The sequence below is a fragment of the Heterocephalus glaber genome, unplaced genomic scaffold (assembly GCF_053883595.1).
Source record: "Heterocephalus glaber isolate CG9 unplaced genomic scaffold, H.glaber_assembly_v1.0 deba00001724, whole genome shotgun sequence".
Taxonomy (NCBI): Eukaryota; Metazoa; Chordata; class Mammalia; order Rodentia; family Bathyergidae; genus Heterocephalus; species Heterocephalus glaber.
Genome location: NW_028258435.1, coordinates 3,379,823 through 3,406,463, shown reverse-complemented (window position 1 = coordinate 3,406,463; position 26,641 = coordinate 3,379,823). Strand labels below are relative to the sequence as shown.

Sequence of the window (26,641 nt, the reverse complement as noted above, 5' to 3'; positions counted from 1 at the left end):
GAATGGGGAGCCGAGTGCGCGCGCGCGCACACCCGCGCGCACACCCGGCGCCCGGCTCGCTCAGAGATCCCCGGCCACGTAAGTGACTATTAATACCGCGGGGTCGGGAATGCGGGCGTGCAGAGCGCCGGGCTGGGCCTCGGGCACCATCGGCCACCCCCTTTGATTTTTAAATACACAGTCTCGCGTACCCCTGGGTGGCAAGAAAGAAGAAAAAGAGAGAGAGAAGGAAAGAAAGAAAAGAAAGAAAGAAAGAAAGAAAGAAAGAAAAAGAGAAAAGATATCAAGACATCAATTTTCTCAAAAAAAAAAAAAAAAAAAAAAAAAAAGAAAAGAAAAGAAAAGAAAAGAAAAAAAAGCCAACCCCGCCGCCGGGCAGTTTGGGATCAGACTACAAAGGGGAAGACGGAGTGCTTGCGAATAATTCCTAAGCAACATCCAGATTCTTCGGCGGACAGGAACAGCGCGGGTTGGCAGGGCCGGCGGGGAAGCATCCTCTTTCCAGCTCCCCCAGGACCCCCGGAAGCTCGTGCCGCTGAGGACGGAGACCGGCGATTTCCCGGGTCCCCGCCCGCACTTCTGCTTTCTTCGGAGGGAGATCGAGGAGCAGCCCGTGCTGACCTCGGCGCGGCGCGCGAGCCGTGGGCTTTGTCGCCGTCCCCCTGCGCCCCGCGCGCCGCTCGGCTCGGCTTGCTGCAGTCTTTGTTGGCAGCTCTGACCGCTCCAAGTTAAATGTTCCTTTGCTATTTTTCTTTTTGTGTGTGTTTGTTTCATTTTTGTCTTTTCTTTTCTTTTTCTTTCTTTTTTTTTTTCTTTTTCCTTTTTTTTTGGAGAGCTCTTGCAATCTTGGAAAAGCCTCAGACGCCATCTACAGTTGAAACGTAGGTAACTACCCTCTCTGGCAGCCACCCCTCCCTTCCACGCCCCCCACCCTTTCCACCCAAAAAAAGGGGGTGCAGCGCGAATTCTGGCTGCCTTGCGTCGCGAGAGCCGGTAGACCCGTGCTAATTTCCTTTCCTTTTCTTCTTTTTTTTCTTTTTCATATTTCTTGTTTTGTTTGGTTTCTAACGCGTGCAGACTGAGCCACCGCTGTGCGCGCTTGGAAAATTGCACAAAACTACTAGGGGTCCTCTGCGCTCCGGAAAGCTGCCTGGGGATCGCTTCGGGGAACCGGGCTCTGCAGATTCGCACCGAATTTCTCGTCTAGATCCACGTTGGAAAAAAGGGAGAGAGAAACCCAAAGCGCGGCGATTCTGCAGATTTTGGATAACAAAAGAACCCGAGTTGGCTGCGCACCGAGGACCCCGAGAGCCGGGCGCGGAGCAGACGGGGTGCCAGCGGCGCCCATCTGGGGGCTCCTGACTCTTTCTCCACGTAGCCCCTCTCCTGTCCCCTCCCCTCTTGTCCCCTTTAAAAACCCGTGTCCGGGAGGCGCCTGGAGCCTGCAACACTCGCCCGCGGCTCCTCTCTCCAGCGGGGTGTGTGTGTGTGTGTTTGTTGGTCGTGTGCGATTCCCCACACTCATGAACATACACAGGTCTACCCCCATCACAATAGCGAGATATGGGCGATCGCGGAACAAAACCCAGGATTTCGAAGAGTTGTCCTCTATAAGGTCCGCCGAACCCAGCCAGAGTTTCAGCCCGAACCTCGGCTCACCGAGCCCGCCAGAGACTCCGAACTTGTCGCATTGCGTGTCTTCCATCGGGAAATACTTATTGTTGGAACCTCTGGAAGGAGACCACGTTTTTCGCGCCGTGCATTTGCACAGCGGAGAGGAGCTGGTGTGCAAGGTACGGAGCCCCGGGGCGGGGAGGCGGGAGCCGTGGGTGTGGGAGAGCTGCTTTTTGGGTTTGGGGAGAAGATTTCCCTGTCCTTTGGAACGGAGCCGCGGGAGGTCACCGGGGTCCTGGAGCCCGGGGAAGGGAGACTGTCTGGATAATTCTGCATGGCCTTCTTAAATGGGTTTATTTATTTTACGTGTCCGTGCTGGGCGAGTTGCGAAGTTTTCAGAGCGCTTCAGACAATGTGGCGGGCTGCAGCGGGGGCGTTTTGAGGACAGCCCGGCGCGCGGGGACACAGACACGCGTGCTCTGCAGGGCTGAGCAGCTCCGGAGCGCGGGGCCGGGTCCGCCACCCACGGGAGATCTCTCGCCGTGTCGAGCACCCCCCTCCCACGCAGACTAGGGAATCCCCCGTCCTTTGAAGACTCCGAGGACTGGGTTCCTTTTGCAGCCATTGTTGTTAGCAGCGCGCAGGTGTTAACCCTTTGTCCCAAAGTGCCCTTTAAAGGAGATGCGAAGGTGTCCCCTTTGGCGGAGCCCAGGGTCGCAGCCCCGGGAAGGAGTTTCTTTTCTTTCTTTCTTTCTTTCTTTCTTTCTTTCTTTCTTTCTTTCTTTCTTTCTTTCTTTCTTTCTTTCTTTCTTTCTTTCTTTCTTTCTTTCTTTCTTTTTTTTTTTTTTCTGCCGGGGCCCTGGAAGGAGGGTTGGGTGGGAATCGAGCACCTTTGGGTGAACAGTGAATCTTTCGGGTCGGTCTTCTTATCTCCGGGTTCTCTTGTCTGCTCCCCTCCTTCATCCCTGCTTCTCGTCCCCCTTGCACACACACCTTCGCCTGTGAGGGTCGAGGCCAGCATTTATTTGGAACGCCCCCGGGATGTGCATGCTAATACCGAGGTGAACTCTTGGGTTTCCTTGGCTTTGACTCTGAGCAGGGACCGGTTTGTGTCTCTGCGTGTCCCTGTGCCTTTGTGTGTGCTCTGGGGGCATTAGACAAGGGGGTGAAGAGGAGAAGAGTTTTAAAAAATGACTAACAGGAAAACCCGGAGCTGGACATAGACTAAGAATTCAAAGGCATTTAATTTTAGATTTGCTCACTGTTATAGCCTTGGGGAAGGGGGACTGGGGATCTATGCTAACCTTGAAATGAATGCAGTGCATTACAATAATGTGTCCTGTTTCCCCATTAATCACAGAATGCTTTGTGGAATTGCCTTATATTTCATGCTGGACTGGAGTATTTCACTGCAAAAAAAAAATGGGGTTGGTGGAGATTTGGAATCTGTTTTGTGATTGTTGTAGACCTTTGGGAGAAAATCTGAGACTCTTCAAATGCTGCTCCTTGGTGGTGTGAGCTTTGGTATTTTGCATCTTTTCCAAGTCATTGAGCATCAGAGCAACATGTGCCCAGTGAAGGAAAATTCAGAAGGCGACTCAGAGGTGGAATGGACCCTCACAAGTCCTTCGAGGTTGTGCAATAGGGCAGCCATCCTTTGAAACGAATGAATCCATGGGGCTGTCACTGTCTTATGACATGAATGTTCACGCAGCACTGAACATTTTCCTCCTTTTTGCTCAACTTCAGTGCAGCATTTCAGTATTTTTCAAAGGCTAGAGATGCTTTTAAGTAGAGACCGAAGTCCAGGTCTGCAGGAGCATCTTGCTGTTATTTCTTTGTTTAAAATCGGAATTGACTCTGGCCTCTGCTCTTTCTTTCTGCCTTCAGATCCTTCAAGACATATTTCACTGTAGGCCGACCTTACAGTGGCATTCACAGACTCACTCTCTGCCCTAAAACTGTACTTAATCTGCTGGTTTAGTTATTGCAAACATTGAATCAGACCCTCACCAATTATAGTGTGGCTGTGAGTGAATTTAAGTGCAGTATCATTGTTCTGCTTGACAGAGGTCATCACTTTAAGACACAGCAGCTTCTATTTTTCCTGCCTCTTTCTCAGAGGTGATGTGGGTGACTTCTTCTACAATCATGGTTGTGCATGTCCTAGGAAGCCCCAAGTGCTTTTAATGAAGCAACTTCCATGCATCACCATGAGAAACACTGTGGTGCTTAGCTTTCCTTCAAGGCTCAGTGAAATCTACACAGTGAATCAACTTCCTTTTGGTGTCTTAGGGTGTAGGGTTCATGTTTCCTAGCTCTGCTGACCTGAGAGGGAAAAAAAAGTGTTCAGGAACAGATCAAATGCAAAGATGCTGTTTCTTCTGTAGGATACTCTTTGCAGGGGAGAGGAGCTTCTAGGGACTTGTAAACAAAATAATGCAGCCTGTTTATTGTCTTCCTGTGCCTACTGGGCCAGGCAGACACCAGAAGGAAGGCGCTTTCGGGGGTCCTTAACTATCTCCTTTTCACAGAAATGCTGGGAGCCACCTTGCAGACTGACATCATTACTATCCTGGAAGAAACTTTCTTCTGCAAAATGTTATTAATGGTGGCCTAATCTTACTGCCTTATCTGAACTGTCACATTATATAACTAAGGCTCCAAATTATACATTTAAAGGAAGCTGGCAGCCAGGCTTCTGGCTTGATTTTTGCACTTGAAAGTGATGCTTTAAATACCAATCCAAGCCCATAAATGCCAGTTACAGCTACTAATAAAACTTTGGCTCCTTCCCATTTGGGAAAACCTAAGTACTTTTTTTATTTTTCATTTTCTGGCCACCATCTTGGAATTTGGTCTCTTCTGCAGAGGGGTCTGAGTGCATTTTGAAGCTGCTGTACATGTGTTTGCTTTTTTTTAGAAATTCAGTATTCATTCAGTGTTTCAGCAGTGGGGCGAAATACTAGGCTAACCATGCCGAGCCAAAAAAAAAGGAGGAGGACTTTTTTTTTTTTTACAGACATCTGGAAACAGGAAGTATATTATAAATAATCTAACTCTGGATCCTGGCCACAGAACCCAAAGCCTGGTGCTTGCAAAGAGATCTTATATGATGCCGCATGTTGACATTCGCCAAGGCAGAGCGTTTGCTCCTCTATGAAATCACCGAGGCCTCCCCGGCTGGGGCTGGCTGTGAAGGTTGACTCAGGCTACTGAGATTCCTAATTGAATGGCCTCGAAGGTCGCCACTCCGAGGTCGTCTCTGCTGGTATCAGGGTGTGATTTGCGGTCTCTGGAGAGGCTGAAGGATCCATTCTTAAATTCCAGGGTGTAGTGGCAGCAGCTGGGCCACTTCCCTGAGACAGCTCATTAGGGCTTATTCACAACCTTGCTGTTAACTTTGCTTTCTCCGCCCCAGTTAGCACCTGGAGGTGCTTATTGTCTCTGTGATCACGGTTTTTTTTTTTTTTTTTTTTTTTAAATGCATTCGTGGATTCTTAAATTGCAGCCAATATTCCTGCAGGGATTTGGAAGCCCTGTGGTCCCCTCCAGCAGTGCATGCACTGGGCAGTGGGTGTCACCAGCAAAGAGGCCCCACACGTTTAGTGTATCAGACTCTTGGGGGAGGTGCAGCCCTGGGAAAGGTCCTGTGTCTGGGTCAGTGTGTTCACTCATAAACAAGGGCTGTCCAGCGACCCTGCCTATGCCTCTCACCCATCCCGCCCAGCTTAGTGGAGGCCCAGCCAGAATAAGAACATCCAGGTGGGTGGGCTTTTAGTCCAGCATTTTCCCCACCACTTCGCAAAATAATGAACAACAACAACAACAAAATGATTTGAGACTGAATGATGCCAGGCCTGGTGGTGCGTGCCTGTAATACGAGCTACAGGGAGGCCAAGGCAGGAGGATTGCAAGTTCCATTCCAGCCTAGGCAATGTAGCCACGCCCTGTCTCTAAAGCCTGAGAGTGTGGGTCAGTGTTAGAGCACCCCTGAGTGTGATCCCCAGTACCTCAAAAAAAGGCTCAGTGATTGCATACTGGTAACAAGAAGCAGACAAAGTAGCCTGTTCTCAGGGCTTTCCCGGGTGCAAATAAGTGCTGTTCAGGGAAACTTCCCACCTCTGCCCCTGCTCTGTGCTCCCTGATAAATGTTCACCCACATTCCAGAAGCCAGGAAAACCACATGCCCAGTCCAGGCACCGGGATTCCTGATGGAGCACAGTCTTGAAATGAATGAAAGCTTTCCTTTGCAATCTCAGACCTCTCCACAGTGTGCGTTTCTGTTAGGTCTGCTTCAAAGGTATCCAAGGTTCGTTTTCTTAAGCAACAGTGAGGCAGCATTTTGCAGGCTAAATCTGATTCATAAAAAAATCATTGCATAACTGGTTCATTGAGTTAGATGTCTGTGGAGGGAAGAAGCCAGCTGCTTCCTCATTGAGAAGGGTTGTATCCCATACCTAGCTCTGCCACTGGGGACAGGAGTTTTCCGTTTCCACCCTGAGCCTCAGTTTCCACATCTGTAAAACGAATGGATTAAATTTAGATAATTATGCTAGGCATGGTTGTGCACACTTGTAATCCCAGTATTTGGGAGGCTGAGGCAGGAGAATCATTATAGGTTCACGTTCAGCCTGAGTGTGTAAGGTCAGCCTGAACTAGAGAATGAGGCCCTGTTTCTAAACAAATGAAAATACTTAGAAAACTATGAGGTAAAGGCTAGATATTTAAAGTATTAACTGCTAATAGAGTGCTTACTCATGTGTATAGTTTCTGTCCTTTTTGTTTGATTTTGAAGGTAGATAAGGTATTTTCTATATTGGTAGGGGTGTGTCACTTTCTGCTTTTGCCTTCTATAAACAAAGGTGAATGGGCTAGCAATAATAATAATAATAATAATAACAATAATCCAGATGCAGTGGTTGCTGCCTGTCATCCCAGGACTCTGAGAGGCTGAGGCAGGAGAATCCCATGTTTGTGCACCAGCTGGGCAACTTAGCGAGAGACTGTCTCAATTTTTTTTTTTTTTAAATAAAGGAAAAGGGGGCTAGGGGTGTAGCAACGGACCTAGGTTCAATCCCCAGTACTGCAAAATAGAAAAAAATAAATTTACCATTTGTATCCTATGTGTATGTTCATTTTCTCTCAGACTCCTCCCTGCATTGCGAGTGAAGCATCATTGATCCGTTTTATACAGGAGGCTAGGGGAAGCTAGGGGCTCACTGAGTGCCGCATCCCAGGCCAAGGTCCCCTGTGTTCTCACACGGGTATCTGGGGCTCGGCTCCCGGGAGGGCGCCTCTGACTGGGTCTTGCTGATCCTGTCCTAGGTGTTTGAGATCAGCTGCTACCAGGAGTCGCTGGCCCCGTGCTTCTGCCTCTCGGCCCACAGCAACATCAACCAGATCACCGAGATCCTCCTGGGCGAGACCAAAGCCTACGTGTTCTTTGAGCGGAGCTATGGGGACATGCACTCCTTCGTCCGCACCTGCAAGAAGCTGAGGGAGGAGGAGGCCGCCAGATTGTTCTACCAGATCGCGTCGGCCGTGGCCCACTGCCACGACGGGGGGCTGGTGCTGCGCGACCTCAAGCTGAGGAAGTTCATCTTCAAGGACGAAGAGAGGTGAGCCTGCGCTGTCCCGGTGAGCGCATGCGCCGGGCTGGGCCGCTCCTAGCCGTTCCCGAGGGAGGGGCGTCACCAACCCTTCAAAGCCCAGGTGTGCGGCAGTCTGGGACCTGGCGGATCTTGTGTGTGTTTTGGTGGCTGCAAACCAGTGTGGCGTTTTTGGTGTTACCCAAAGCAGGAGTTTGAAAATTGTGCACCATCAGGAAGCTTGCTGCGTAGAATCAGCTGCTTATAATTCATTCACTCCTTCACTAGCTAGCTCCTCGGCGTGTCTTGGTGAATATGAAAGTGAAAGCCTGGCCTTTCAAAGAAGGGTCACGTTAGGCATGGGATGCAACTCAGAGGCACAGCACCCGCCTGGCAAGCGTGAGGCCCTGAGTTCAATTCCTGCTACCAAAAAAAAAGAAATAAAAAAGAAAGACTGTGAGAGGAAGTAAAGAAGGGTCACAGCTGGGTGTGCTTGCATACGGCTGCAATCCCAGCACTCCTGGGGGAGGCTGAGGCAGGAGGATCGCTTTCAGTTTGAAGCCAGACTGGGTTACATAGTGAGACCCTGTCTCAAACAAACAAACACAAGACAAAAGAGAAAGTGTCACGGACCTCACTTAGAGGGGAGAGTGGGCCCTGCATGCCCCAGGTGATGGAGAGCCATCAGCTCTTAATTAGGACTTGAAGGGCTAAGAAAGGGTCTGTGGGGGAGATGATTGTGGGCCTGAGGCTTGGAGGAAGAACACGCGGCAGTGGTAGGTATGGTGAAGACCCACAGTGCAGTCTGCAGCCAGAGCCCAGAAGGGCTCAGCTGTCCCAGAGCACAGCTTCCAGGGTGCTGGGGCTCTGGGCACCATTGTGGTGCTGCTGTCTTTGTCTTATTATGAATGCTCCCTCGCTTTTTCAGAAAGATGGGAACAGGTTTGTATTGGTTTTCACTCTACTCTAAGGGTGGGCTCGCCTCTTGGAGCCTCAGGCTGTGTGCTGTGTTCATCCACTCTGGAAGCGTTTTGCAGCGCCGGCGGCTGTGGGTCAGCATAGCCCATGATCGCAGCTTTCTGCTGTCCAGTTAGGTTGCCGTCTAGCCTCGTGGCCTGGGATAGTTTGAAGTTATTGCGTATAGAAATCCAGTGGCATCCAAAAGGGAGTGCGATCAAGTGATGTTGCGCTTCCTTCTCCTCTTTCTCTTCCTTTTCAGCCTCCTACTCCTTCTCCTCCTCCTCTTCCTGTTTTTCCTTCTCCTCCTCTTCCTCCTCTTTCTCTTCCTTCTTCCTCCTCCCCCTTCTCTTCCATCCCCATGGTTTGAACCGTTTAAGAAGTTAACATTTCTTAAGCATTTTAGGATTAGCAGAGGGAAACAGTCTGCTACGTGATCCAAATGGAATAATTCCATGGGCTTTCCTGAGCCACGTGCATACACAAAAAATGCAGAGGCCTCCTGCGCTTCCTGGATCTGAAGAGGTTAGTTATTTCCCCATATTTTACCTGCAAGCGGGACCACTGGCAGCTCGTATGCTGGCCTTTGACTGTGACACCTTCCCCGTGATGAACAATCGGAAGAAGCGGACGTAGCCCGAGGTTATCATGGGGGGCAACCCTGGCCTTTTCCGTTCTGCAATTCAGCTGCCTCGGCAGCCTGAGGACCCAGGTCCTGGATAAGGTTTTGCCTTACACAACCTGTGTGACCTTGGCCTGTCCCCTGCCCCGTCCATCCTGCTATTGTCCTGGCTCTTGAGTTCAAGTTACAACTTTAAGGTCTAGAGAGAGAGAGCGAGTGAGAGAGCGAGCAAGCCGACAGAATGTGACAAAGGTATTTCCTCTGTCCCTCTGTGTCCCACCTTTCTTGAGGGTTTAATAGCTTCACTTATGAAAAGGGCACTGCGTGCTCACTTCCTCCCAAATGATTACAGCTCAGCCTACTTAATTCTCTCCGGAAGTTGGAGGGGGCAGTGAAATTGAGTCCATTTTATAGCCAGGGGCTCTCCTAGTTACAGCCAAGAGAGAGCTGGAATTAGGCAAGGTTCTTCACTAAGTCACCCCAGTTACTAAGAAACTCATTTGCCTGCAGGAGGAGGTGAGCACCCTGAATTCCTTCCCTCTCCCATGGAACTGCATGTTGATGGCAGGGTCGCCTTCCCTTGTCTTTGATGTCCCAGGGCCCAAGGGAGAAACGTGAGATGCAAGAGGCATCCACACCAAGGATGAGGTCTCTGATGTTCAGTCTGGAGGTGGGCTGGAGTGGGGAAGAGCAGGGCCCGTCCCAGAGAGGACTGCAGGATGTCTGGTGTGGGTGCAGAGCCAGAGCGAAAATCCTTTTTAGTTTTAAAGAATGTTTTACAGCTGAGAAAGAAAAGGACAGGGCTTTGAGGGAGCTGTTCATCACCACCCATTACTGGCCCGAAAGTGTCTGGGTTCCCGCTTGTCACCTGTCGGGCCCTGGGGCCTCAGGGAGCACAGCAGCAGCTCCTGCAGGTGACCGGTAGGTGCAGGCTGCAGGGTGACACCTTGCCCAGTGTCACACGGAGCCCTCTAGACCCCCACCCCACCCCACACTGAGCTGCGGTTCGGGCCCGGTGGGCCTCCTGTTCCAGAAGGGGACAGCGTGTCTGTCCCTGCAGCTCTGAGAAGGTCACTTCAAGGACCTTCCTCCTAAGCCCTCTCATCAGTGGCCTGCAGGTATTTTTTCCCCGTCCAACTATCAAGTTACTGTGAAAGGTGAATAATGCCTAGTAGCTGTTTTTCTTCTTATTGTTGTTCTGTTCCCTTATTGTTGTCTTAATTCCAAACGTGAAACTTCTGGTTTTGTCACTTAAAGTTGTTTCTCCCTCTCTGCTTTCTGGCCGTTGTCTCAGAGCTCCTCTCTCTCTCTCTCTCTCTCTCTCTCTCTCTCTCTCTCTCTCTCCTTTGTGGTACCGGGGATTGGACCCAGGACCTGTGCACTCAGCTGCATCCCCAGCCTTGTTTTGTATTTTTAATTTTGAGATGGGGTCTTGCTAAGTTGCATGAGCTGTGCTACCTCTTGGGATCCTCCTGCCTCAGCCTCCCAGAGTGCTGGGATGACAGGTGTGCGCCTCCACGCCCATCTCTTACAAGCCCTGGGTAGTGGCTTGTGTTTCCTGAGAGGGAGAACACGAAGCAAGGAGTCGGGTGCTCCGGTCTCATGGTCCCTCCTATGGGGAGTTTTCTCCTCTCCTTGTAGCTTGGGGTCCCGTAGAGCCAACACTGCCTCCTCTCCTGACATTGAAACGGTGGGGTACAGAAAGGGCTGAATGTGGAAGATTTTTGCAAACTCGAACTGCGGAGTTGTGTCTGTGACCTGCTGCTTGCTCAGGGTCCTGATGTCAGAAGCCCTGATGGAAGCTGAAAGCCGTGCTACAGCTGGGGGCATGGTGCGGAGGGCTCCTTCCTACGCGCTGATTCCACGCACAGCTGCGGACCCGGACCGTCTCTTAACTCCGCTGACAGGCAGGTGACACCGGGCTCACCTCTGGGCTCTGTGCCAGTCTCCTGCCCCGGTGCTGAATGGGCTGCGGCTCCGATTCTTGCCCGTGGTGTCTGGGCTCTGGGCTCAGCTTCGTCCCCCGTGTTAGCTGCCTGCACTGGATGCGTCACCGTTTCTGGGCTCGTCAAAGTCGTGTCCCGGAAGGCGCGGGTCAGCATGGACACAGCGGGTGTCGGTAAGGGGCAGCTGCAGCGGGATTGCGGGGAGCTGTCCTCAGGCTGCCTGGGTCGTGAGCACTGAGGTGCTCTTCTGAGCAGCCTTTTCTAGGCCGGGGCCTCCTATGGAGGGCCTCAGATTGGGGCTGCCTCCTCCTGTCTCTTGCTCTTGTTTTTCTCAGATTGAACCCAGGGCCTTTGCACTGAGCTACATCCCAAGCCTTTTTCACTTCTTAAAGTTCTCATACAGGGTCTTGCTTAGTTGCCCAAGCGCCAGTGTAGCAGTTCTCCTGCCTCAGCCTCCTAGAGTGCCGGAAGGTCAGGGCTCCAGCACCATGCCTGGCTCTCCTGGCTCTTTTGTTCAATAGTGGTCATTGCACTGATGGTCCGACAGTGACCCTCAGGGCTAGTGCCTGTGGTGTGAAGGTGGAAACCAATGCTCAGAGGGGCCACTGTGTTCGTAGGGAAGACGGTGACAAGGCTCATGTCTAGCTCGAGCCGCTGATGTCTGCTAGGCCCTGTGCTGTTCTTTCTCCTCCCCGGATGCTTCTGCACAGTCTCCCTGCTCTCTGCCCTGCTGAACTGGAAACATCTTAAGACTTAGCAGGGAGCAGCGTTTTGAGGAATCGGATCCCAGCCTCCAGGGAGCTCACCCTGGGCTCGCTGTTTCATCCACAGTTCCCATCCACAGTGAAACCTGAGGCAAAGCTGGGTGTGCCGGCGCACACCTGTCATTCCAACACTGTGGGAGGCTGAGGCAGGAGGGTCACAAGTTGGCGCCAGCCTGGGCTCCTTAGTGACTTAGGGAGACCCCATCTTAAAATAAAAAAATAAAAAAAAGATCTGGGGACCCAGCTCAGTGCTAGGGTTCTGGCTTCAATCCCTAGTGGTGCAAACAGATACAACCTCAGCTGCTCCTTGGGACTACTTCTGCCGCACCGCCAGGGTGGGCCCTGATTCTGATAGAAAGCGGAAATCATGCCAGATCCCCTGAGGAGGTACAGATGCCCTCTGTACCTCTGTCCCGCTCTGCTCCCTGCTGTGGTGTCAGGGCTGTGGGCTGGAACATCCCATTAGAAGCTGTGTGTTTCAGTCTGGGCCCGGGGGAAACCTGAGTTTGAGTGAAGGCCTTTTGCTTCCTGGAGAGGCCGAGCCGCTGTCGGGGTTCAGGGCCTGGCCTTTGCACCTATTTAGAAACTTCACCTCTAACCCCTGCCTGTGCCCTCTGCTGCATCTGCAGAGTGGAAGTAGCAGTGAGACCCTCTCACTGGAGTTAAAGGAATTAGTGCAGGTGAATGCTGTGCTTGGCATGTAGTCAGCCATCTGCAGGCTCCCCCTGACCTTTGCTCCTCCACACCAGGTGTCCCTTGTGTCCCACGGGCTAAGGAGGATAGCAGGTGGGGTGCTGTGCCATGCCCACAGCAGCCCCTGCTTGCCCAGCATGGATGAAGCCTTTTCCTACCACCTGCACCCCTGGGGTCCACTCTGGTCTCAGATCGGTGCTGACGAGTCCTTGCGGGAGATGCCCCTGTGAACGGAGAGGCCTCTCTGCTTTACAAGCTTCTTCTTTGGTTCAGTGATCTTGCCTCTTGACCTGGCAAACTGGCTTTTCCTCTGCTGTGTGACTCAGGGCCTGCTCCTGCAACGGGGACTCCAGGACCTTCTGCAGGAAGACCTGGTGGCCCTGGAGCTCTTGGTGTAGTGAGGGCCACTTGCATGTCCCTCCCCTGACCAGTGGAGGCCAGGCCTTTCTCTGTCAGTTCTTCCTTTAGATCTGCAAGGTGCTTCTGTCTACATTGATGTTTCAGGATCTAACAGTTCGAGGTGTGAACAAAACATTAAATTAAAAATGTGTTCCAGTAAAAGACCCATTGCCATGAATCCCCTCAGAATCTTCCCCCTCACTTTGAACACACTCATCCCATCGTCCTTGCAGCTCTGCAGCAGCTCTGGAGTCCTCTTTCCTGAGGGTCTTTACCAGGTTTGATAAAAAATATGATGCCACCCAATGGAAAAGCAGCTCGTGAAAACATGCTGTGTCCTCGTCCACCTTAGTCACCAGATCTGGCACCCTGTGACTCTGGCTCTTCCCCAAAGTCACAATGATCATGGAAGAGAAACATTTTACATCCATTCAGGACATCGAGGCAGCCAGGACGGCACAGCTAAAGACCCTCAGGAAAGCGGACTCCAGAGCTGCTGCAGGGAGTGGCCAGGACAATAGGATGAGTGTGTTCAAAGCAAGGAAGAGGAGTTTGAGGGGGATTCATGGCAGTGTGTCTTTCACCGTAATGTTTTAAAAAAAATTTAGACATTAACTTTATTTTTTATCAGACCATGTATAAGGTTGAGCTTTGTATCCATAGAGACCAATCTTAGCTTTTCTTTTATTAATAGCTGTGTATCTTTTTTTCAAAGCTGTAGGCGCTCTGTATTTTAGGAAAATACCTTACCTTTTTGGCCTTGAGGGAGATGAAGCTCCTGGGAAACTGCTGATGTAGACTGACTGCATGAACTTGAGGCTCTGTGGGACTCCTGGAAGGAAGGCTGCCCCTCCCGGGTGCCCCTTCCACACCGCCCCTTTGCCCCTGTGACAGCTCCCCCCTCGGTCTGATGACCTCCTGGTCCTTGTCCCCACCTCTCCTGGCCTGGGAGCGTCCTGGGGAGTAGGCTGTTGCTCCCTTTCCAGCTCCTGGAGCTCCGTGGGGGTTGCTGTTTACTGAATGAATGAGAATCTGCTTTTTTGGGTAGGAGCAGCTCATGTTGCATTCTAATGACAGAATGGGAGAGGCAGGGATAAATAGAGATCGCTGGAATGTAGGTCATTGCCTGGAAAGGGAGCCCAGAAAACTCACGAAAATCCCCATGGAGACACCTTTGCAAAGAGCTGTTTTCAAAGTTGCACATCCGGTGAGAAGTGAGCCCTTCACTGTCGTTCTGCTTTGATGATTTGTGCCTCAATGACATTTATCTAAGGCATTGTTTTTAGTAAGTGAGGGGGGCTGTGATTTTATTTAAGAAGGGCTTTGCTAGTCACAATTAACAAAGGGTGAGCTACTTCAGGGCTGTGTGCTTAGAAGTAGACTAAACAGGGTTGTGTTTTGGAAGGACTTTTGGCTGGGCTGTTTACTGTTTATACTTAATTAGCTGGTGGGCTAGACTGGGCGCTGGAGAAACCAAGCAAAGGTTACCTTGGTGGTGAATGCCTATTGTAATCCCAGCACTCCAGAAGGCTGAGGCAGGAGGATCTTAAGTTTGAGCCCAGCCTGGGCAACTTAACAACTTAGAGAGATCTTGGCTTACAAAGATTAAAAATAGGGCTGGACAGGTAGGTCAGTGCAAAAGCCCAAGGTTTGAGTCCCCAGTACCCCACGCACACACACACACACACACAAGAATATCTGGGGCTACCATGTTCCAGATTCTGTTCTTATTATAGCTTTAATTAATTAAATTCTAATTGCCTACTGTATTTAAATTAAACAATTTAAGCCCAATGAGTAAGATACTTTTTATGGAGGAGGAAATTGAGACTGAGAGTCTGCCAGTTAGTGAGCTTTGTACCCAGGGTGGCGGCTGCAGAGCCTGACCAAGGACTTGCTGGTTCCAGAGAGAAACCAAGACAGGCCAGACACTAGGTAACAGTGCCTTGTGTGCAGCAGGAGTGGCCAGCTGGAGTCTACCTGAAGCCCAGTACTTTTTTATCCTGAGTACTTTTCTGAGTATTCCTCTCAGGGGCAGTCAGTGAACCAACCCCTGGGGTGGTCCTCTTCTGTCCTGTGGTTCTATTCTGTGGGATGTGTCTTGTTTCCTTCCCAGAATTTGGATGGAGTTGATTTACCTTTCTGTCTCCCATGCCTGCATAGGGTTAGCATTTTAAGAACCTAGCAGCAAATGAGTAAGAATTGATGAAATCGTTGTAAATAGCCTCCTGTCCCTTATGGGCACAAGACTGGCTAGACTCTCAGTGGAAGGCAGTGGGTGGAAACACATTCTAAGTGTCCTTTCCCCAGCACTTGTAGAAGTTCCCTCTAAGGGGTGGGACAGAATCCAGCTGTTTGGAATTTCTGGAGGCCATGGAGGTGGCAGTTCTTAGAGCCATGCCTTGGTGCCCTGGACTCCTGGTAGGATTTTGGAGCTGGGGAAGGGTGGCCTTTGACAGGAAGTTGTGCTGTTTTGAACACATCTACAATGCTTTCCTTAGAGTGATGGATAATGGTGAAGGAATCTACAACCCAGTCTTTGCTGGTGAAGGAGATGGGGTGATATTTCTTTCACAATTGTAGCGGTGGTAGAGCTGGGTGTGGGTCACATCAAGAGTGACAGGTTTCTTTCTGCACAGGCTGGGTCTAAGTTTTAGGAAGGAGCAGGAGCAAACCAAGAGACGCAAAGGAACCACGAGTAGGGAGAGGGGTGCTGCTGGGTGTCATGTTGGGGAGGCAGAGGTGAGGCTGAAGGAGAGTGGAGGCCGGGCTGTGGCTCCGTGTGCTTGACCTTGAACTTGACCCAAGACCAGTCACATAGATGGAGTTTTTTGGAGGACCAAGGACAAGGTCAGAAAGCCAGTTCTGCAAATGTATGCAAAGGATGGACCAGCCATGGTGAGACTGGGCACTTTGTCCTGATTTCAAGATGGTGTGGCTTAAGTTAGGGCCCTGGCTGTGGGATGTAAGGGGTCAGGTGGGCAGTGGGGGTTCCAGATCGTCCCTTTCATCCTTGGAGATGGAGAAAGTCCTCAGCTGCAGTTTCGGCCGTGTCCTTGGCACAACCAGGAGCAGAACTGTCTTTGCTAGCACCTTGGACCTTTGAAGTTTGTGCCACAACCATCGGTGGAGACCCCAGCTTCAGGCTCCCTGGCAGAGGGAGCCTCCCCCTCTGGCCCAGGGCTTGCAGGGACACCTGTGACAGAGCTCCCTGAGCCTCCCCACCTGCCAGGGCTGGTGAGGAGCTTTCTGGAGCCAGTCTAGGCCTCAGCAGGCAGCAAGAACAGCATCCCAGGATGCTCCTGTCCAGCGCAGAGCTGCAGATTGATGGAGTCCTGGAGGAGCAGAATGCTTGGGGGCCACTCCTGAAATGCGGGTGGCCTGGTCAATGGAGCATTGGTGAGGAATTCTGATCAAGGCATTGTCATCTTTCACGGGCTTGCCAGTCTGTTTCCATGGCGACGGGAGCTCAGGACCTGTGGATCCTGCAGGCTGCATGGGCCTGGAGTCTTCCTGGGGTGGGGAGGTTCTGTGGGTGGACAAGGGATCCATCTTCCTAAGCTGCAGGGGGTTTTGCAGAATTGCTCTTTGTAGTGGTACTGGGGATCGAACCCAGGGGTGCTCTACTGCTGAGCTGCATCCCTAGCCCTTTTTATTTTCGTTTGTTTTGTCACAAGGTCTTGCTAATTAAGTTGCCCAGGCTAGGCTCAAACTCGATGTCCTGCTGCCTCAGCGTCCCTCAGGGCTGGGATTACAGGCGAGCGCCACCACAGCCCTGCAAGGGTATCCAGCTCCTGACTGTGTGATGTGAGGTAATGGGAGGCTGGTTCCACCTGGGAACTGGGCAGACCCCTCCACCGAGTGCGTCCCCTCCCTACCGACTTCTCCCCCTGCTCCCGGAAGCATTGCTCTCACTGACTCACCTGGCACCCTTCTGCTGGCTTGTGAGCACTAGAGGTAGAGTTAGGGGGGTTCGCTGAATTCCAGGCCTGGTTCTGAGTTGGTTCTCAGAGGGGATGACGGCGGAAACCTCCGCAGGTGTGGAACGGGACTGGCGGCGTAGCAGGATGGTGGCATGGCTCGAGGACACCTCTTCTGGCGGTCGCCTCCGTGGAACTTGGCTTGCAAAGCTGGGATGGTTCCGAAAAGCGACAGGCACAGCCAGCTGGCCCGGCTGGCATGCATCTGACCTTTCACCCCTGACCCCTGGCCTGCCTGGATCCCAGACATGGTGGCCTCTAATGACTTGTGTCACTGACCTCGGGCCACCAGACTTCCTGTCCCTGCCAGGCTCCCTTGTTTTGGCTGAGTTCCTGGCTCACCCAGCCTCACCCTGGCCCACCCTGTCTGTCCTCAGCACTTCCTGCGAGGAGCCCAGCGTGGCTCTTGAAGGTTTCCTGGGAAAGCAGTGTTTGGTGATTTGCAGTGCAGCCACTTTTGCTCCTGTGAAAGGAGCACTTATCTTGGCCTGGAGAAACCTGGGTTTGAATCCCGGCTCTCCCTTCCCCGCTCAGATTGCCTTGGACAAATCGCATCTGCTTTCTGCAGTTCTGTTTCTTCCTCTCCAAGTGGCCAGGTCCACCCTCTCTCCCCCTGGTGAGCTACAGCAGCGGAATAACATGTGTGATGGCTTTGACTAAAGCCAGCACCCTACTTGTCCCCACTCTTCCGGGTCGTCTCCCTTTGAACATTTCTTTCTTTGACCCTGAGCAAATCCATGATCTTGGTGCCAAGATGTATTTGGAACACCAGGCATGGCTTACGCCTGTGATCCCAGCACTCAGGAGGCCGAGGCAGGAGGATCGCTGTGAGCTAAGTGCCAGCCTGGGCTGCGCAGTAAGACTCCATCTCAGAAGCAACAACAGCGACAACAACAACAAATCCAGCATCTGTAGAATCTTTAATAGTTAGTGCCTGTTAATGCAGTCATGATTGTAATTGTTAAGATTCCATATGAAAAATGTTGCCCTCGTGAAAGTTTAAGGATTAAAGGAAACTTTCAATGCAGGAAGTTTGAAGGTAGACGAGCCCCTTTCACGCCCTGTAGCTGCTTCTTCTGTCCAGTAGTTCTTCTGCTAGTGGCACTCTGGCTTCAGGGGTCCTGCAGCCTGGGCTGGGAGTGGGTGGGGCCTCAGGGCTGGAGGAACCGCCCGTGCTGTTCCACAGATGCCCAAGAGGAGCAGCAGCCTCCTGCTCCCAGCTTCCGCCCTGGCAGCAGAGCCCGGTGACCTGAGGCCTGGCACTGGGCTGGGCCTTCACTGAGTGTGCAGACTGCCCACGTGGAAGCCTTGTTCATTCCTCTGTCTCTGTGCCAGAGACAGATTGCAGCAGGCAGGCACGTGGGGATCCGGCACCTCTGGCCACTTCAAGCACCTCGGCGCTTGGCTCCTCCGCGATGTCGAGTCCCGGGAAGGGAACGCACCCCTTACAGTGTTTCAGGCAGTGTCACTGCTCAGAGCCTTTTCTTCACAGATCATCACAGAGAAGGGAGGGCTGAGCTGCGCCTGGACCTGGGGAGAAATGTTTCCCGCAAGTCCACAGGTGTGCAGGCCCAGGATGGATGGGGTCAGAGTCCATGTCCACTTCCACACACCTGAGCTTGTGTTTTGTGTCTGCTGCTCTCTCTGCTCTGCTTTGGGAGTGAGTGTGGGAGGCCTCATTTTAATCATAGGATCCATATACAGTGAATGTTTAAATTTAAATTTATTACAGTAAAAGACACATTGCCATGACCGCCCGCCCTACAGTCCTTCCCTTCCCTTCTAAAACACTCGTCCCATCGTCCTCACCACTTCCTGCAGCAGCTCTGGAGTCCTCTTTCCTGAGGGTCTTTACCAGTGGATGGCAAATACGGTGACTGCTGCTGCTGAGTGCCATCCAATGGAAACACAGCTGGTGAAAACACAGCTCTGTGTCCTCATCCACCTTAGTCACTGGATCTGGCACCGTGTGACTTCCAGCTCTTCCCCAAAGTCACAATGACCATGAAAGGGAGACGTTTTGAATCCATTCAGGACATCGAGGCAGCCAGGACAGCGCAGCTAAAGACCCTCAGGACAGAGGACTCCAGAGCTGCGGCAGGAAGTGGTGAGGACAGTGGGACGGGTGGTTCAGAGTGAGGGGAGGATTTTGAAGGGATTCATGGAGATGCATTTTTTGCCATCATGCAATTATTTTAAGCATTCACTGTATTATTTTTTTAATCACAGCTCAGAGCTGCCCCTGGTTCTGCAGATTCTCATCAGGAGCTAGTGTCTTGCATTATTTCATTTAATCCTCAGGAAGGCCAAGAGGCCAGTGTTGCTTGCCTTGTCACTCGTGTCTCCCAGTGCCCAGTTTGAAAGCTGACGCAGAGCCAGAGCCAGTTCTCTCCGTGAGTGACTCGAATGCCTGAATGCTGCGTGGGGCATTTGAAGGACTAGGTCCCCGAGTGTCCTGTTGACTTCTATAGCGAGCGACTCTTTGCCTGGGAAATCCGTCATTCCCAGACAGTCTGGGGGACTTCCGAGTTGCACTGACATTCACCCATTCCTGCTCCCACTTCTGCCTGCACCGGGCACAGTCCTGAGCGTTGTGGTGACATCCCTTTCCTAGAGGAGGGCCAAGGTGTGGGTCTCGGGCAGCCACCCTGGGAGTCTCAGCTGAGGGACTGGACCCAGAGACCGAGCTGCCCACCTCTGCTCCCTGCATGTGCATTCTGGAAGGCCGGTGTGTAGTGACCCAGCCTGCAGGGATGTAAGCAAGTCCAGGATGTCCCAAGGAGGAGCAAGGTGGCAGCAGTGCCTGGGAGGCTGGATTTCTTGCAGGCCTCATCTCCATCTCCCCATGCTCCCTGGGGTGGAGACTCCGCTAGGAAAAGGGCTGGCTCCTGCGGTGCACGTGGGCTGTCCATGGGGACCCTGTGCAGGTGGTGGGGTCAGCCCTTGAGGAGTGAGCGCCACCCTGACCAGTCTCATCTGTCTTAGGGGTGACTTGGGCTCCCTGGGCATCAAGCTCATCTTGGCCGGAAAAAGGGAGTCGTGTACCTGCCTTGGAAGCCTGTGTGTCGATGCCCAGCATGCATTATATACACGCTTGGTATCTGACCTTTGCTACGTAGTCATATTTTTATTTGGGGTACTGGGGATTGAAACCAGAGTCTTTGCACTGAACTGCATGCATCCCTAACCCTTTTATTTCCTGCTTGGAGACAAGGTCTCTTGAAGTTGCTCATTTGTCCAAGCTGGGCTCAAACTCATGATTCTTCTGCCTCAGCTTTCTGGAGTTCAGGGATTACAGGCACGCACTGTCACCCTGGCTGGGACTTAGTAAATTGTATGGCTAGAGCTTAAACTCAAGTTTGGCGTTAGCATACACTTTGCTCTCTGGGACTGGCCTGGTTCTTGTGGCTGCTCCGTGGTGGGTCATGCTGAAGGAGATGGACAGACCCAGGCCCCTCCCCTCCGAAGCCCAAGCATCTCCAAGGCAGGAGGGTAGAGCACCTGGTGGATCGGTTCAGGGGCAGCATGGGCACGGCCTGGTTGCTTCCTTTTCAAATTCATTAAGTCTCTGCATAGCTTCTAAGTTCTGAACTTGGATAGGCGACAAAAAGAGGTAAACTCCAGTTGGGGCTGTTACAGGACAAGACAGGACCTTGGGTGTCAGCTCAGTCCCTTATCTGTGACTGCAGAAGGCTTCCAGAAGAGGGGATGGGATGGCTCGAATGTGGGTCGTTCCTGCCTGGGCCTGGGGAGGAGTGATGAGTCAGCATCCACAGCCGGAACCTGAGAGGATGAGCAGGGGTGAGGCTGGGGACTCGGTGTGGCACAAAGACCTCAAGGCTGGAGGCCCAGCTCCTGACGGGTACAGCCAGGAGCAGTTCCGGTCCTGACCCAGATCCGCGTCCCACCCTCACCCCACAGGTGCCTGGGTACTGGGCTTTGCAAAGCCTGTGCACCACGTCCCTTCCTTGTGCCCTCCGAGGGGAGAGGCCTTGCGCCTGCCCAGGTCAGCACACCGGGGCTCCACGGTTGAGCACATGACTGTGCCGAGGCCCTGCCTTGTGCCCCCAGCTTCTGGAGGGGAGGAGGAAGGGACTGCCTCCAAGGGACCCCAGGGTGGACCCTCCCAGCCGAACCCTGTCAGGTGTGCGGCGTTGCCCAGGGTGGTGAGCGGGGTGTGGTGGGCATGCCACTCACTCTGCAGAGATCTGCGAAGGGGAGGCTGTGCACAGCTGGGAAAAGGGTTCCAAGCAGAGGTGGCCCCCAAGGAACCAGGGCCATGCAGTGCTGGAGCTGGAGGGGGCACTGTGGGCAGCTGTGGGGTCACCTGGAACGTAATGGCAGAGCCTCTATGTGGAGGGGCTCAGACAGCCCCAGAGGGCTGGGCAGAGGACCTGTGCCCAGATCTGAGCCTTCTGCTCCCTAGACTCCACTGGCCTAGCCCATGTCTCATGAGTGGTGATCACTTCCGTTTTTTCCGTCATCCTGCTCAGCTACCGAGGAAGGGAAGGTGGAAGTGAAGATTGTGCCTCGCTCTTGGACCTGGGCAAGAGCTTCAAGGTGAAGTTGGGTGCAGGAGGCTGTTGACAGAGCCGCTCTGTCCTGTGGCCCTGGCACCTCACCTCTGCACCCCTGTCAGTGAGTCGGTTCTGTCCATAGGGAACATCCAACCAGTCTGGTTGATTGGTACCACCCACCATAGTAGACCGGAAGGGACAAGAGGAGGAAAGATCTGTATTTAATCAGCTCAGTTGCAGATTAGCACAGCTAGATCCTTCTATTTTTGTAGGGCATTAGCTACAGGGACAGGGGAAAAAAGTAGATGGCAATAGAATAGGAAAGGGGAGGACAAAAGAGCAAATAGAAAAGGAAGACATGTGCTGTGGGTTACACAGTCTCAGGATGTTAAAGGAAGATCTTGTTTGGATGGTTGCACGACAGTGTAAATGAACTTCATCCTAGCAAACTGCACTGAAAAATGGTTAAGACAGAAAATTTTATACAATGTATGTTCTACTACATTAAGAAATTTTAAGTAAAAAGGATCAAGATGTGATATACGTACCAATTCCCAAAGATGAATGTATTTATTACGTATTGCAGACATACACTGATACAAAGGAAAGCAGTGTAAGCCAAGCTTGGTGGCACATGCATGTAACCCTGATACTCTGTGAGATGGAGACAGGAGGATCACATGTTTGAGCCTGGTCTGAGCAACTTAATGAGATCCTGTCTCAAGACTTAAAAAAATAGTAAGAAGAAAGAAAGAAAGGGCTGGAGATGTAGCTCAGTGTAAAGACCCTGGGTTCAAGTACTAGTACCAAAAATACTATTTTTTAAGTTGAAAAAACTGTGTTCTCCAATGTTCTTGAAAGCTGAGATGCAGAGGGGTTGATTAACTTAGCCCCAGACTCAGCTGTGAGAGATGGACTGAAACAGTTTCCCAAGCTTCTAGCCCAGGGTCATTGTCCAAGACCGTCATGACTATTTCTCTTTCTGGTGGAGATGAACACGGGGAAGCAGTGCTGGATCCAGACTTGGTTTCCTCAAACCAAAGCTGTCCAGGGGTTGACCTGAACCCCAACTGCCTTGTGCGGCTCTGCTAGTGGCTGCTGGGGTCACCCAGAGCTTGGAGCCCATGGGAGGAGTGAGAAAGAGAAACAGCAGCAGATGAACTTGGGTTCAAGCTCCAGCTCAGGACCAGGGAGGCCCATGGTGCTTCTTCCCAAGCACTTTTGCTTTGCAGCTTTGAACTCCACAAAACTTCCGGGCAGGCAGGATGGACACTTGGATATGCACTTCTGAGGTGTCAGGGACAGGTGGCATTGCAGGTGCTCTGTAATGCTGACCCTCCTCGCGGTCCCCAGTCACCTTCTCTCCAAGCCTTCCTGGGATTAACCAAGCTTATGTGGGCTGAGAAGCCCCAGGAGGAGGAGGATTTGTGCTTTGAGCTCTGGAAGGTAGTAGTGTTTAGTCCTCCCTTCAAGCAACAGTAGGGCAGAAAAATGGAATCACAGGAGGGAGCTGGGCTAGAGAGGAGGCTGGGCTTGGACGCTGGACAGAGGACTACGACTCTCAGTTACTCCCAAGCTCAAGGGTCACCTTGAACAAGACGCTCTGCATCCGGGCCCTTAATGTCTCCCACCACAAATTTTAATTGTAAGAAGTCAACATATTTCCAATTTACTTTTGCAGTACTAGGGGTTGAACCCAGGGCCATCCACTAAGCTACATCCCCAGCCGTTTGTTAATTTTTTTTTTTTAATTTTGAGACAGGATCTCAGTAAGTTGCCCAGGCTGGGCTCAAACTTAGGATCCTCCTGTGTCAATTTCCAGTAGTGTTGGGATTATAGGCCTGCACCGCCACAATTGAGTTTTATTTATTTTATGGCCAGTGGTGATATTAAACAGTAATGGTGAGCCTCAGGTGCCAAGGTCTTGGAGCCTAAGTGGAATTTTTCCACCTGTTTGTTCTGGCGTGTCCAGGGAGACCCACTTTCTGGTCAGCAACTCCAGTAGTCCTTAGAGGGCAGGAGGTTACTGGGGAGGGTGAATGGTTTGAGAACAATCTTGGGGTCATGCTGTGTGTTCACTCGCACACAGGCGTGTGAGAAGCCAGACTCCCAGACACAGGCAGGAGGCGGCAGGAGGCGGCAGGAGGCACAGGCAGGAGGTGCGGGGAACCTAGTTCAGAGTAATCGCCACATCGAGGTGCTTGGATGCTGCAGGCAAGGCAGGGCACAGCAGGAGCCGGAAAAGTGGGAAAGAAATGGACTTGGTTCCAGGGTGCCAGCCTTGGAATAACTCAGGGGTGGGAGTCCAATTCTGCTCAAACTGTCCCTGCTTCTTAAAGATTTTGGGAATGTTCCTCAAACCCTGATGTTCTCGTCTGCAGAGTGGAGTGGAGTGGAGTGGTCAAATCCCTCATGCTTAACAACAGCACTTTGGTGAGGCCAATATGCTAGCTAGTGGAAGGTCTTTGCAGACTGTTCTGTCTTGCCAGCCATAAGTTGTAGGCAGAGCTTCTGTGGACTTCCCAATTGGTTAGATCCAAGTTCAGATCCTGTGAATTTTCATTATGCAAAGGTCACTGTGAGAAAAATTACTTAAACACTCATACCTTCACCACCAAGAGCAGCAACTAGGATGTAATTTGTGATTTGCTTAGCTGATAAAAAGCTGAGTTCTCTAGTATATTGTAAGCTTCATGAAAAGACCTTATCAGTCTTGATCACTAGCATGTCCCCAGCTCTGTAAGACCGGAGCTACTGAGTAGGCACCATTTGGATCCCATGAATGAATGAATGAGTGAATGAGTGAATCTTTGCATGTGGTGGAGCAGGAGCCAAGTTCACTACAAGAAGGTCTCAGCCCCCCTTAGTAGCTCATGTCTTCTCGTCTTCTTTGCAGGACCCGGGTTAAGCTGGAAAGCTTGGAAGATGCCTACATCCTCCGAGGAGGCGATGATTCCCTGTCTGACAAGCACGGCTGCCCAGCCTACGTCAGCCCTGAGATCCTGAACACCAGCGGCAGCTACTCGGGCAAGGCCGCGGATGTGTGGAGCCTGGGCGTGATGCTGTACACCATGTTGGTGGGTCGCTACCCTTTCCATGACATTGAGCCCAGTTCCCTCTTCAGCAAGATCCGGCGAGGCCAGTTCAACATTCCAGAGACCCTGTCACCCAAGGCCAAGTGCCTCATCCGGAGCATTCTGCGGCGGGAGCCCTCAGAGAGGCTGACCTCGCAGGAAATTCTGGACCATCCTTGGTTTGCTACAGATTTTAGCATCTCGAATTCAGGGTATGGTGCTAAGGAAGTGTCGGACCAGCTGGTGCCGGACGTCAACATGGAAGAGAACTTGGACCCTTTCTTTAACTGAGCTCGGTCCCAGGCAGAGACTTAGCAGGTACCAGGAGCAGGAGAGGGCCCCAGAAAGGACATCTTCCAGGGACATATGCGCTTGGCCGGCAGCCAGACACATGCACGCATGCATTTGTGAGTTTCATGATTCAAAGCAGGCAGACCTCCAAGGAGCTAATTAAACATGTAGCGTGTTTGGGGGGGAGACATGGGATCAAGGTTGGGATCAGATGGATGGGGTCCCCTAGAGCTTCTCTTCCGTGATGTAGCCTGGGAGACCCCTCTTTGCCAGTTGGACCTCTTCCGCCTACCCCACTTTTCATTCTGTTCCAAAATAGTTGCGGATCTTGATAAAATCAAAACTCTCTGCCTCAAACACACCTCTTGGCATTGCACTGTTAGCATTTAACTTCTTGTTATGATTCAGGGAAGGAACAATTGGCTGAGGATTTTTTGTTTTTAAAAAAACAAGCCAACCACCTATGTGATAATTGATGGGATTCGCTTCAACATAATTCGGTGCACACAGACGGACCTAGAACCTGGGTGCTAAACTAAAAGGAAAAAAAATCCAGTTGGTGTCTCTTCATGGCTCTCTTCAACTCATCTTCTAAATAAACTATTTAATATCCTGGTTAGGGAATGATGCATCCATGCATTGCTTTTCAAAGGGGGGAAATCTATTCTTTAACAGGCTCTTCTGTTTCGTGTCAGCTGGTTGGTGGCAGGAAGCTATTAGAAGTCAAACTTCCAGAGCATTACTCCTATCATGGTCCAAAGGGGAAAAAGAGGGGAAGAAGGCAGGAAAAAAGAATTTCCACACCTCTTTGACTTGTTCCCTTCTGAGCAATGTAGGTTTGCATGGTGGGCATTCTTTGCTGAGATGATATGGCCAACCCAAAAGGCCAGGCAGCTCCTGGAGCCTGATAGTTTTGCAGACATTCTGATCTCAACTAAACATTTTGTCTTTGTTTTACGGGAAACTAGTGAAACAGAGCAGGTTGTCCCACATGTATAAAATACAGGGCAGCTATCTTATTTTCTTTACCAAGAATGATCCTTTTGGCTTGGAAGGCCCTCTGGTTTGGACAGAAAAAGTGGGAAGTATAATAAGCTGAAAGCTAGGATGATATAAATAAAAACAGCTCTCTACCCCAATACGCACCTTTGTATTTTCGAGAACTCTTCTATTTATTAAGGAAAATGTCACATTGTGATGTATTAAGCCAGTACTTCAATTACGGGTCGACTTGGGATGACATGTTACATGCTGTAGTTGACATTTAGAATTTTTTTTCTCGTTTGAGTATTTCTGTCCCTGAAATAACCTTTGATTTGGCTTTTCTAGATAGCTTTATTTGATTGCGAGTGGCAAAGATGTTTTTTATTCTGCTTTTTCTTCTATTGCTGTAGGATACAGAACTCTTTTGGCATAAATATTTGTGTTTCTAGTACCTCAGTTGTTTGGATTTTACTGCCTGTACATGTTTTGTGAAATGGTCCTGTTTTTGGTAGGTAACACGTGGACTCTAGTATGTAAATGTTACTTGAATCTGTGCTTTATTCTAGTGCGTGGCATGTGTGTGTGCAGACTCTTTGATGCCCTGTGCCTGTGCAGCCAGAGCCCCTGTCCCCAGGAGGGCAGTGTCCCTGTTCTCAGTCAGGAGACGAGGCGGCCAGGAGATGCCCTGGATTCTATTTTGATAATGGAAGACATAGAGGAGAGAGGTTTTTTACATTCTGAAGATGGTGCTGCGTCAAGAAGGACCTTAATTCTTCCCTCTCCCCTATTTTTTAAGTACCTGGTAGGAGGAAAGATTGATGACTTGCATGGTGGGGATCTGTGGCCTCTGGTGCTTTGTCTTGTATTTGGTTTCATGTTTTTGTCCTAATCTCTTCAATAAATAAAATTGTGCGTATTTAACTAAACTTCTCCAATCTGGGAAGTGATGATTTTCTGTCAGCTTGCTGGGGAAGTCACCCTTTCAGGGAGAACTACTATGTCTGTTTAAAAAAGCTACCTGTAACAGTTAATCCTGATCATCGACTCAACTGAATTAAGAAGTGATTGGATCGTGAGGGCACTAAACTCATCCATGGATTAACCTTTTGATGAGTTCCTAGCAGGATGGGCTGTTAGGAGATGGAGCCCAACTGGAGGAAATACATCACTGGAGACCTGACATTGAAGGGTATATATCTTGTCACTGGC

The 26,641-nt window shown here is 51.2% G+C and overlaps 1 protein-coding gene across 2 annotated transcripts; it reads left to right on the top strand.

The window, feature by feature from the left end:
* Nucleotides 1–26,358, top strand: Trib2 (tribbles pseudokinase 2). 2 transcript variants are annotated; one of them, XM_004869934.3, is made up of 4 exons: nt 1–881; nt 1,078–1,793; nt 6,943–7,235; nt 23,980–26,358. In XM_004869934.3, exons 2-4 carry the CDS (start codon nt 1,524–1,526, stop codon nt 24,446–24,448), a joined length of 1,032 nt encoding a protein of 343 aa, XP_004869991.1. In that variant the 5' UTR covers nt 1–881; nt 1,078–1,523; the 3' UTR covers nt 24,449–26,358. The 2 variants fall into 2 exon arrangements, with proteins under 2 accessions (XP_004869991.1, XP_021104028.1); XM_021248369.2 differs by having other exon boundaries at nt 1–885.
* Nucleotides 26,359–26,641: the final 283 nt, after the last annotated feature.

Coding starts and splice junctions, on each gene's coding strand:
- Trib2 (XM_004869934.3), top strand. CDS start 1,524: ATGAACATACACAGGTCTACCCCCATCACAATAGCGAGATATGGGCGA. Junction 1,794..6,942: donor GAGAGGAGCTGGTGTGCAAG/GTACGGAGCCCC, acceptor ATCCTGTCCTAG/GTGTTTGAGATCAGCTGCTA. Junction 7,236..23,979: donor ATCTTCAAGGACGAAGAGAG/GTGAGCCTGCGC, acceptor TCTTCTTTGCAG/GACCCGGGTTAAGCTGGAAA.